At 29.9% G+C, this 12,757-nt stretch overlaps 1 protein-coding gene across 1 annotated transcript; it reads right to left on the bottom strand.

The window, feature by feature from the left end:
• Window positions 1-205: 205 nt before the first annotated feature.
• On the bottom strand, window positions 206-3,776 carry LOC25498190 (transcription factor bHLH62). Its single transcript, XM_013593069.3, has 8 exons — window positions 2,739-3,776; window positions 2,399-2,632; window positions 2,093-2,158; window positions 1,930-1,998; window positions 1,618-1,689; window positions 1,288-1,509; window positions 728-830; window positions 206-624 (listed from the first exon to the last, which is right to left on the bottom strand). Exons 1-8 carry the CDS (start codon window positions 3,501-3,503, stop codon window positions 602-604), a joined length of 1,554 nt encoding a protein of 517 aa, XP_013448523.1. The 5' UTR covers window positions 3,504-3,776; the 3' UTR covers window positions 206-601.
• Window positions 3,777-12,757: the final 8,981 nt, after the last annotated feature.

The raw sequence follows: 12,757 nt of genomic DNA, 5'->3' as shown, positions 1-12,757 counted from the left end.
ATTGAAATTAAAAAAAAAATTAAATTAATAGGATCCCACTATTACACTATATATTACAGCTGGTTACCAATAAATATTAGCATAAGGTTAATTGACATGACCTATAATGAGATTTTGATGAAGACCCATCAAAATTCTTTTTATGAATTGATTAGATGTGTGAATTATACACAAAACATAAAATAATTGACAAAGTGAAGAGGGATAATGATAGGTGGTACAAAAACTCCTTCTTTAATTAGCACTATATCTCACAATTGGTGCCATAATAATAAGAATCTGGACCAACAGAATACAGAATCAAGATCCTAAAGATTTTACAGTGAATAGTTTTACAAAAATAAAAAAAATAAAAATATTGAAAAGAAACCACCCCCAAGATAAAAAATTAAAATCATGGAAAGTGAAAGGAAAAAGAAAAGAAAGGGATAACATGAAGACAAAAGAGGCTTCTATTAGTCCTAATTATAATAATAATAATGGCTTAATAATAATACATAGGGTTGTTCCAATTAAATTTCTTGTTGATGTGTACAACAGCAATGTTCCTATTCATCTTTGCTTCAATTCAGGCGTAATGAATGGTGATCAAAGCTTAATTTCATAGGGGTAGTTGATTTGTGCCTGCATTTGGACAAAACAAGTTCATGTCAACATAATTTTTTTATAAGGCCTATTGAAAATGATATCACATTAACATATACTTTTTTTATGTTTGGTTTATTACCGTTCAAATTCTGAAATTGTATTGGTGTTTTTCTATTGTCAGTTTGTCCAAATCCCATCTGAACAATTGTGTTGAGGTCATCCTCAGAGAATGTTAATGGATACTGAAAAATGAAAATCCTTGCATGTTAAGAATAGTTAACTAAAAAAGTACATGAAACTAGATAGGTATTAAAAAATTGACTATGGTTCAATTTAAGAATCACATATTTGACATGGTCACGCAATCTGAATTCTCAAATTATTTTTAGACGGTCCACGATTGTATTTTATAAACTAGGTCTAAAGTATAAAGTCATAATCTGAACCGTTGATCTTGATTTGACAATCCAGATCGGCAACTGTGTGAATGAAGAGAATACAATTCACTTTTATAATAATTCACACGATTTGGAATTTTGAATAGTGATCAAACGGTCCACATTTTGATTTTACAAATTAGGTCTAAAACACAAAAGTCAAGACGTAATCTGTAATCTCGATCAGACGGTCCAGATCAACAATTATGGAAAACCCTACAATACAATTAACATTATTGAAACCTAGAAGAAATATGATTACCTGTGAGCCAGCTTCATTAAATCCACTTAGTGAAGATAAGTGCATGCCAAGGTTTTGGCATAAACCACCATCTAATGGGTCCACTGAGTTGTGGGTCACAGTTCCATTAGAAATGTTATTGTGAATTGCTGGGTTTTGCTGCTGTTGTTGCCCATAATAGGATGGTGCTGAGGAATCTAATGGGAATATTGGGTGTGCCAAGGAATTATTTGATTGAAACATCTGAAATTACAAAAAAATAAAGTCAATAAATTGAAGTTAATAAAAAAATTAATACTTTTTATTTATCTATTAAAAAGCAAATCCATTGTCTAGAGCCATTAAACTTACATCTTTTGAGATTAGACTCTCAATACTAAAATCCACCCTTGTGTTAACAGTAGCCAATTTCATAGATAGGAACTGCAAACAAAAAATTCAAACAATAAAATAAAAACTTAATGAGCAAGAAATCTTAACATTATAACTATCATCATGTGATAATATGCTTATTCCTTCCAATTTAAAATATAAATAAAAAAGTCATGTAATAATTCCTAAGGTTGATAAATTTTTGAAGCATTTTATCATATATTATTTTAACCAAATAAAATTAGTATGTATGCAGTAATTTTTTTATAATTTCAAAGATCATTATCTTACCTCAACTTGACGCTGCAATGATTGCACATAGTTTATAATTTCATCAAGCATGAGTGCTTTTCCAGTGACCTAGAAGGAATAATAATTCATAATTTTTTTTTTTTAGTAAAAACAAACTAACCAATCAAATTATGAATCCTTAATTTATCTAATTATTACCAACCTTATTGCAACCAGGGACAAGATCTTGTAGAAGCTTCATCCTTTCACTGATTTTCTCCCTCCTAACCTACAACAAAAATTAGTTTACACAATGTCAAAAATTGAAAGCCTAACATGTATATAACATACATCACGGTTTTAAATTGTAGTCTGCAACTGTAATTGCGGTCGTATTATAACATATTTTGAGGTCTTCGCAACAACAATTTTAACCGCATTTTGTCACATTGTCACGTATTGTGGCAATATAAAGGTTTGCAGCGCAATCGCAATCTAATGGAAAGAAAATGATGATGAAAATTCTTACTCTTTCTGCAAGACTATGGCTATCAGTAGCTTGACCTCTTCTTGCTCTGACATGAATGTAATCCTTTGGAGCCTCAGGAGGTTTTGAATTGCTCTTATTCTGTTTTTCATCACCTCCATTATTACTATTTGTACCCCCTTTTGACTCATCCTCTGCTTTTACTTTACCATTTTCAATTTTTTCACCTTCATTTGTTTTCATGCGCTTTGCATTTGAGTCTTCAGCTTCACAAGCCTGTATTGCAAAAACAAAAATGACCCTTTTGGATTTAGAATATGAAATGACTAATTTAATTAAGAGGGTCAAATAAAATAAAGTAAAAATTCAATTTTTATCTTACCATTGGAGGATTACTAGAAGTTGAAGTTTCTTTGGTTTTTCCTTTGGAAGAAACTTTTCTTTTCCTTGTATTCACATAAGGAGAAGGTTTCACACCATTTTCAGATATTGTTGATTCTTCTTGAGAATTGTTAAGTTCAATTTGATCCTGCAATTGAGTAGAACAATTCATATTCTCTTGTATACCAATTTGAGATTGAGATCCAAGTTCTTTCAATGATGGACTACTTGAAACTCTAGAGAGTTTTCCATTTTCCAACAATGGAGTAGATCTTTGACTTTGACTCAATTGAGTTGTTCTTCCATTGAAACTCCTACTTCCAAAGCAAGAAAATTTAGCAGCCCTTTCTGCAAAACCAGGATCAGTTGAGAATTCTGCAACAGTTGAATTCATGGCCATTGTTGAGATGTTCAATTTTGGAGGAGAATTCAAAGGGGTATTGTAACATGAAGTATTGTTATTGCTATTGATATATGAATTTGCAGCAACCAATGTTTGTGAGATCTCATCAGAACAATTACCAATGTTTCCTAATTTACCAATCAATTCTCTGATGACAAAATTGTCATTTGACATGTTGGAATTTGAAGCTGCAGGTGATGATACCATTGAACTAAGTGCTGAATCAAATTGATTAACACATTGATCTATTGGTGTGTAAAAACAATCTTGATTCTGTTGTTCTGATGAAATTGATTGCCATGTAGGCATTGAAGATGGTTGTGATTGATCAAAATGATTGTTTGAAAAGAATTGATTTTCCATTTAGGAAAAGATGAAGATATCAATTTTAAGAAGTAAAGTTGAAAAATGAATGTATTGAAGGATTAAATTGATGAATTTGTTATGAATGAATTACATTTGATTAAAGATTGAGTTGGATGATGAGATTGAAGTGATATGAATAAAAGATGTAAATTTGGTGGGATATGAGTGGAAAGGAGGGTGTGAAAAGGAAGATGTATGTATCAGTAGGTAAATGAAAAGCTAAGGAAAAGTGAAGAGAGAGAGAGAGAGAGAGAGAGAGAGAGAGAGGGAGAAGGGGATTGATGTAGTTGTGATGGGGGGGACTATATAGAGAGAGAGATCCAGCAAGAACAAGGTTGAGTCCAAGTTTTGTATGTTTGACCTTTTGTGTTTTTGGTTTTGTTTTATAATAGTAACAGTACTATTGATTCTTGTGTTGGATTGTATATATATAGCAGTAGTTGTTGTAGTCAGTAGTAATTTGTTACTTTTTTTTGTTGTTCTTTTTTAATCTCTGTCATTTTCTGTCTATTGTATACACTGTTGTTTTTATAGCAAAATTCCAGTACTTATTTAATGGATTGGTTTTTTTGAAAGATCCAATAAAAAATAAGCAGATTAGATTGTTTTTTATGATTTTTTCTCATGAGATCCGAATCAAACTAAAGTGATGATATTAACATTTTTAAACATTAAAGAAACTTGTTTTTCAAAATAAAGAGATAACTTTTAATGAAATATTTTAGATTTTTGGTACTATTAAAAGAAAGAGAATGCTAACTAGCAAGTTCTTTTTTATTTTTAAAAAATTGTATAATCATTACTTGATTAATTAGTAAGACCTTTAAAATAATTAGTTTGAATTGAATCGTGTTTATTGGATTATTGATTTGATTATTTACACATTTATCTCAGAGATGTATAATTATTGGAGTCAACTTAAACTACTCAAGATGAGTATAATTCTATTGGAGATGCTCTAAGATAGATGTGTAAGTAATCAAACCGAATTGCAAAGGCATTGCTTAATAACTTCAAATGATAAACTTTTATCAAAATTTATGTATTGAAAATTAATAGGTTAAATACCTCCCTAGGTTTTTTAAGTTTCACGTTTGTTTTAGATAGGTCCTTTATGTTTCTAAGGTTTTAGATAGATCCTTTAAATTTCGAGTTTGTTTCAGATAGGTCATTTCTATCAACCACCACCAAAGTTGAAGTGGCTAAGAATGAAACATTGTTTAAAATTATCTTTGTTGTTCAAATGAAGACTTAATCTTTGGAGTTACATGAAGAATTACATGGTTTATAGAAATAACTTTCTGTCTATTGTGTGTGTTGAGGCGTGAATGGTGAATTTATAGTATTTACCTCTCCGTAAAAGAAGGTTGAAAGTATTTGCCGGGCCTTGAACGTCACAGCATCAAAATGTCTCCTCTTTTTTTACATTTTCTTGGAATAAACACTACCATACAATGCAAGCCAGGAAAAGACTCCAAGGCATTATAGAAAAACACACAATTTTTCTATAGAAAAAAATAAAAGAACAAAGAAAAACACAGAGGATCTAAATAAGTCATATGTATGGATATTCTTAAAATTTGACTTGCGTTGCATCTAGCTATATACTTGTAAATTGAAGAATGTCTCCAACTTTTTTTTCAAGAGAAGAAGCTTAAAGTGTTTCATTAACTAATATGTGTTCAACACAACTAGGTATTACATATAATAACTGAAAATTAGTTGATCATGTGGTTGTCTTAGCTAATGCGTGAGTTGCCTCATTTGTTTGTCTCTGAACAAACCCTACCTAAAGTTTTCATAATGATTCTTAAAAGAGATTGACAATTTTGTATGATATATATTTTCAAACTCAGTCACATCATGTTTCGTCGATAAGAAATTATCAACAACCTTTTTGGCATCCATCTCAAAATCCATAGGACCAAGGTTAAGCTCGTGAACCCATTCTAAAGCGGATAATAAACCAAGAGCTTCTCCTATATGAACTTCACATAACGGACTAAACCATTCAGTTTTAGCTAAGACAAGTGCACTTGTGTCATCTCTTATACACATACCTATTCCAAGTGCTTAGAGAAAGAGGCGTCAATATTGCATTTAAATCGACCTACAACTGGTTTCTTCCACTTTGAAGTATCAACGATATTTTGTACACTTAAAGGTTGTTGCTGATAGGATTTAGCTGCTCTCCAATCTTGTAAAAGCACTTTTGCCCGTTTCAGAACATCAACATGCGCTTCAGTGATATCATTCCAAACCTTGTTGTTCTGTTGCTTCCAGATGCTCCAAAGAATGCAGCATAACAGCGCTGCATCATCACCATTTAACACCTGCAGTAACTGAAAAAATAACACTTGCCCTTTCCTGACCCTAATTTATCACACTATTCACAGTTGTTAAGAAATCACACATACTCCATATATTGCAACTACCATGACAATGAAAGAAAAGGTGGAAACTATCTTCCTCTGCCATATTTCATAAAGCACAAGTCGATTCACAATTAACCCCTTTGTCTTTAAGGCGTAAATGTGTTGGTAAAGTGTTTCGGCAGACAATATGAAGTTCCTTGCCTTGGAAGGAATTTTAAGCTTCCTAATCAGATCTCAGGGTCCTTGTTCCTTAAAATGATTGACATCAAGTAATTCTTGTATACACATTCTATATGCACTTTTAAAAGAATACTCACCATTGTTTTCCTTCGTCCAAACAAGCCTATCATCATGAACCGAGGGATACAAAGGCGTATTCACCACTTAATTCACTATATGTTGATCAAAAATTGAAAGTAAGAAAGGAACATTCCAAACTTTAGCTTCAAGAATGATACAATCCGAAACTTTGAGATTATCAAAAGGTGTTGAACCGTGATTTTGAAGGGTAAGGTATCCATTGCCAACAATCCAGTTATTATTCCAAATTGGAATTGAGGACCCATCACCTATCTTCCACTTGCTTCCCGCCTTAAGGATGAACTTGACATTACAAATAATTCTCCAGACAAATTAAAGCTTGGCTTATGCCCCAAGGGAGCTTAAAAAAATTACTATGCGGAAAATATCTTACTTTGTACATTCTAGCTATAAGCGTCAGAGGATTGGTCATAATTCTCCACCCCTGCTTACCAAGCATAACAAGATTAAAAGTCCCTAAGCTCTTGAATCCCATGCCTCCATTTTTTTTGTGCATAGATAATTTATCCCAAGCGTATAATTTTGAGATGAGATTCAAAGATTTCCTTATTGTTGTTATCATTTTGAATCACAACAATCTAATCTCGCATTAGGCAGGACAATAAAACCCTGCAACTACTTTATCTCTTTATTTTCTTTTACTTCTAATAAATTATGCAACTTGCTAAGTTGAACGATAATCCAAGTGAAGACGAAAACTTACTATTTTATTACTTGCGTACGATTTGGTGCACTTGTCAATTTTAATCATCAGAGACCGATTTTGTCTGTATTGGTTGTGGATGGCATGTTTAAGTCATTTGGAATATGGATACCAAGAGGAGAAGCAAACCAAAATAGTTAAGTTATAGGGAAATGCATGAAAATATGTTCATGACTTTGTTTTTTCGCACAAGAGAAAGGAAATTGAGGGTCTATTTTCATTCATTTCCTATTTAGTCTCTCTCTCTTGTTGGTAAGATGGATGGTTTTTATTAGTTTCCAAAAGAAAATTCGAACACCATTAGAGGCCTGGAACGTCCAAATAGGCTTTCACAGTTTCTTACCTCTAAAAAAATGCTCCAAGTATCCCAATTCTTCCCTCCTCCTTTAACAATGCCAGATTAACTAGTCTTTACGAAATTGCAATATTTAGAATCTTTTGGGCTTCATAGTCATCAAAGCATTTTTCTACATTCTTAAATTTGTGTCAATTAAGGAGCATACCTTTGTATTTGCCTCAAAATTCAAGGGAGGGACTCCATATCTTGAATTTTGATTGTTCAGAGAGGTAGTTCTCTGACTAGATTTTGACATGCTTTTCGCCAACAATTATCCATCTAGCTCCTAATTCCATCACATCCTTAGCACATATCATACTCATCCGTGCATAATTTGGTTGGTATGTCGCATTAGCCTTCAGAAAGCTTGATATTGGAAACATGACCTTAAACACTAGCCATAAGCGACGTCACATTTGTGATAAACCTCCAACATTTGTTTGCTAATAATGTTTGGCTTATTAAACTCGTTGAAACATATGGATCACAATCCTCTTTTGGTTTTTTTTTCTCACCCTAATTTGTCCCAGTTGATCTTGGGTGTGTTTGGTAAAAAAAAAAGGTATAAGTTAGCTGATAGCTGATAAGTTAGCCGATAGCTGAAAAACTAGTTTATAGCTGAAAAGTTAGCTTATTAAAATTAAAAGTGTTTGATAAAATTAACTGTTGAGATGACTATAAATATAAACTGACATAAGAGGACATGCTTGTTTATTTTTTTTTTAATATCATATATATAATTTTTATTACTTAACACATTTATTTTTAAATATTTAAATATATTTCAAATTATTTTCATCTCCAAAATAATAAATGTATTTATGAATTCAATCAACTTTTTTTATTTAAAAATTTTTATTTTATTTTTATGAATTTTATTTAACTAAACTTGCTTCACTATTTATTATAAATTTTATATAAAATTATATATTATATAAATTATGAGCAAAGTAAAAAAAAAACAAAAAAATAGACAAGAAAATTTAAAAAGCCATACCTTAGTATTTGACAACATGGTAAACGTGGTTAGTTTAATAAGATAGTGGGTAATTTTTTTATTATAATAAAATAAATTAAAATTAAGAAAAGGTTAAAATTGGAAGAAAGTATAAAAAGCTACAAACTATAAGCTAAAAAGCTACATGGATTAACTTCTTAAAAAACGCTATAAGTTAGTGAGAAAAGTTTTTTCTCAAACACATCTCATTTTATCAAAACAAACTTATAAACTATAAGCTAACTTATTTGTGTTATCAAACAGAGCCCATAATTTTCCGCTTATTTTCATTTTCTTCCCATCGAAATTGGGCTAACATTACCTTTAGATGATCTTTCCAAACTCATCGGTGTGAATTTTCTGAATATCGAAATTGTACACGCTTCTCCCTTTTTTTTCTCATAAAAGAATTCCCCCCTTTGTCAATTTTATTTTTTTCCCTTTGTTAATTCTTAATAACTTTTTATTTTTGAATGTTTTTATTAAAATTCTATTTATACCCTTACTATTAAATTATTTTACAAGTGTATTAATTTAGTGGTGTAATAAAATGTGAAAGAGACAGTGAACAATTAATGATATAATTGAATATTTGTTTGATAACGAAACTATTTAGAAACTTGTGTAAAATAAATTTAAAAGATAAATATGATTAGTCATTTTATTAATATTAAAATTGGGTTAAATATGTTTTTGATCCTTATAAATATATCAACTTTTCGTTTTAGTTTTTTTAAAATTTTCCTTCAACTTTTAGTCCCTATAAAATTTTCAATCACTACTTTTGATCCCTATTTGTAAATAAATTTTTGTATTTTTTTTTTTTAATAAAATTGAGCAGAAATGTGTACAATATTGTAAAAATCACTCCAAAAAATTAGATTTTTTTTTAACAAAACATAAATTAAATATGAATTTTTAACTTCCAAAAATATAAAAATTCATATTTAATTCATGTTTTGTTAAAAATTCTTATAAAATTATATATTTTTCTGCAAAATTGTGAATTTTACTTATGAGTTTACTTTAAAGGAGGGACCAAAAGTAAAGATGAAAAACTTTTGAGGGACTAAAAGTTGAAGAATAACTTTAGTGGGACTAAAACAAAAAATTGACATATTTGTAAGGACAAAAAACATATTTCTTTATTCAGGTGTATTAAATTCTATTTGTACCCTTACTTATAAATTATTTTACAAGTGTATTAATTAAGGGTAAAGATCCTCTCCATTTATAAAAATAAATGGAAGATATGGGATTTTTCTTTAAATACTAAGTTAGAACTACATCCATCCTAAATATACGACATATTTACTAATTAAAGATATATTTTTATAAAAAGGGAAGAGAGAAATTTGTGGCAATTAAAGTGATATCAATGATCGATTTACAATCATCCACAAATGGATTTGAACTATGTACCTCAATGTTATAAGGTTAAGCTCTTACCATTGAGTCAAATGTAGTAAATAAAGAAAATTAAGAAAGTTGGTAGGAGCAATAAATTTGTTGAAATTAATATTCTTTTATAGGACTATCCTTCAAGGAAAATAATTAGTTTGAAAAATGTTAGCAACACACATTTTAACATATTTTTTAATTGGTTAAAATTCATATGGGATCCGCGAAATTTATATGGAACCAACATTATTTGGTGGGACCTATGTGAATTTTAACAAATCAACTAGAGTATATTGAAAAATGTGTTAAAATATGTGTTGCTAGCCTTCCTCTAATTTATTTATTTGTCCATCATAGTATTTATCGCAATTTACACTAAAAGGGAGAAAATAGTCTCATATGAGAGTCCTATAGGAACAAAAGAATAATAGTAGTACTACTACTATTATTAATAACTAGCGTTTAGACGAATACGAATCTTATTCTGATAATACATATAAACTACGAACAATAGTTTTTATGAAATTTTAATTAAAATTATAGACACAAATAATAGATATTTTCAACTTCCATATCATAACATATTATATATATCTTTTTCAATGGTACCAACAATACAACAAGTATAATATAAATTAGACTTAATACATCATTTGGTCCCTTAACTTATTTTTTGTTTTCATTTTGATCCCCTAACTATAAAGTGTCTCAATTTAGTCCCATAAATTTTCTATCGTTCACTATTTTAGTTATCGCCGTCAGTTTTTTGATGTCTAGTATTTTTAATATGATTATAACCATTCGATTCCTGGTCCATAGTATATTCTAGTGAACCATCATATCTAATCTTTTTCCTATTCTTCTTCTCCCCCTTTCTTGTTCTGATTATCAAATTTGAAACCCATATCAATCTCTTCCTCTATTAAAGCCACCAACAACACACAATTAATACAAATAAATCACCATAAACACATAATAATTATTTTCTTCCTTTTCTTCATCTTTTTCCTCCTTCTTCAACATCACCCTCATTGAACACAAAATGAAACATAACACAACCCAGAAATCAAACACATAACGAAGCATATACAACCCAAAAAAAATTCAAATCAAAATGAACACGACCCATAAATCAAACGCAACCCATAACCGAAATTGAAAAGTGATGATGATGATGAAAATCGAAATCGAATATTGATATGTTGCTCCTTCCTTCTTCTTTTCCCTGTTTTTATTTTATTTCATGGTGGTGATGATGATGCTGATGAAAGAAGAGGGTTAAATCTGTGAGCTGCTGCTGCAAATTGAATCGAAGCGAGAAAGAAAATCGGACAATTTCGTCTTCACCATGGGAAAACTCCATGGAAGTCTTGCTCGTATTGGTAAAGTGAGGGGACAAACCTATGCAATACAATCGCCTTCGTCACCGCCGTGGTGGGATTAGTGGAAGTTTTTTTAATTAGCTTGGTGAAGTGTTACTTTTTTATTTTATTTGATTCATGAATTGTGGACCTAACAACATGACTATTTGATTCATGTTCAGAAGCGTGGACCTATTTAATCATACATGGACATGATTCTGGTTCTTAAGTTTTTTTCTGGATTCATGGAAGATGGATTAAGATGATGAAGAAGATGGACACAAGTGAGAAAAATATTAGGTGTTATAGGCACACAATAAAATACAATAGACTCTACATGATCCAACAATCCTCTTTTAAACAAAAAATTAAAGGGTTACAATTAAATTTTTTACTAAGGTCCATGGTGGATCACCTTGAAATATGGTTCACCTTAGAGATTTGCTGTTAAAAATTAACAGAAAGGATCATTTTGGTAAACAGAGGTATATTTATGGGACCAAATTGAGACACTTTATAGTTAGGGGACCAAAATGAAATTCAAAAATAAGTTAAGGGACCAAAGCATGTATTAAGCCTATAAATTATGGGGAAATGTTAACAAGTGTCCCCTAGACACTTCTTAAGCACTTTAAATGATAAGTTTTTTTTTTTTTTTTTTCCTTATGAAAAGTTGTGTATTCATTGTATTGAAAATTGTAATAGTTGACTTTTGAAAAGAGTAATTGCTAAATTTGAATCCTTAAAGAGTTCTCCGAGGGCACTCATTAACAAGATCATTTTCTTTGTACTCCCTCCGTTCCAAATTATAAGAAAAAAAATCTCATTTTCTTTGTCCCAAAATATAAGCAAAAAAGACATACTTTTATGTTATTTCAAGAAAATCATCTTTTTCAAAGTAAAATTAAATGTAAATTGCATTCAATTTGCTCTTATTTCTATTCCCTCCATAATCATTAATCATTAACCAATAAGAATTGTTTTTACATCTTTCCATGAAATTTATTCTAAGAAAAATACAAAATATTATGTCTCAAACTACTATATTTTTATTTTCTTAATAAGTGTGAATTTGTATTTTTTGCTTATAAATTGGGACGGATGAAGTATATAGTATAAATAAACCCACTTGAACTTGTCTGATGATGGTCGCTTGAAACTTTGGAGCGTGTTCATTTCAAGGTCTTAGTTTTGATTTTTCCTGATATCAATTTCAATGGACTAATTTAACTTCTTAAAATAATAATAATATTTAACATCATTTTTTTTTGTTATTGACATACTGAGCAACCCATACTCAAATAAACATACACTAAAATGCATTCACAGTCAAATCCCTAGATTGTAACAACCAAGAGAGTAATAAACATCTTTAGTAGGCGGTAATTTTTTGATTTGATTTCAAGACTACTGTAACAACCAAGACTATTGAAACTATCATCTCGAGTAAAAAGAAAATATTTAAAATAAGAGTTATGCTAACAACACTCATAAAATCATAAGGATATTTGTTAAGAAAATCAAAAGTAGTAAGTTTGTAATGGATTCAACAATATTGTAATTTTTAAAAAGTTAAATTTATCACTCTTTATTATTTTTAATACAATATTTCTATTTTTATCTTGTTAATCAATATCTAAGAGTATTCTTTTAACATTTTCCCTAAAATAATTAGCCTTTAGTAGGTAACAACTTCTTTATTCTTTATGCTATACTCCATATAATAAGGTACTACTATTTGACCTCGAGTTTTGTG

The sequence above is a fragment of the Medicago truncatula genome, chromosome 7 (assembly GCF_003473485.1).
Source record: "Medicago truncatula cultivar Jemalong A17 chromosome 7, MtrunA17r5.0-ANR, whole genome shotgun sequence".
Classification (NCBI taxonomy): Eukaryota; Viridiplantae; Streptophyta; class Magnoliopsida; order Fabales; family Fabaceae; genus Medicago; species Medicago truncatula.
This window is presented reverse-complemented; position numbering and strand designations above follow the sequence as displayed.

Bases quoted from the DNA above. Each gene is read 5' to 3' on its own strand.
- LOC25498190 (XM_013593069.3), bottom strand. From the start codon at position 3,503: ATGGAAAATCAATTCTTTTCAAACAATCATTTTGATCAATCACAACCA. The intron at 2,159-2,398 runs GTAAGAATTTTC...TTTTTGTTGTAG, and splicing joins GCCATAGTCTTGCAGAAAGA to GTTAGGAGGGAGAAAATCAG. The intron at 625-727 runs GTAATAAACCAA...GTCCAAATGCAG, and splicing joins ACAATTTCAGAATTTGAACG to GCACAAATCAACTACCCCTA.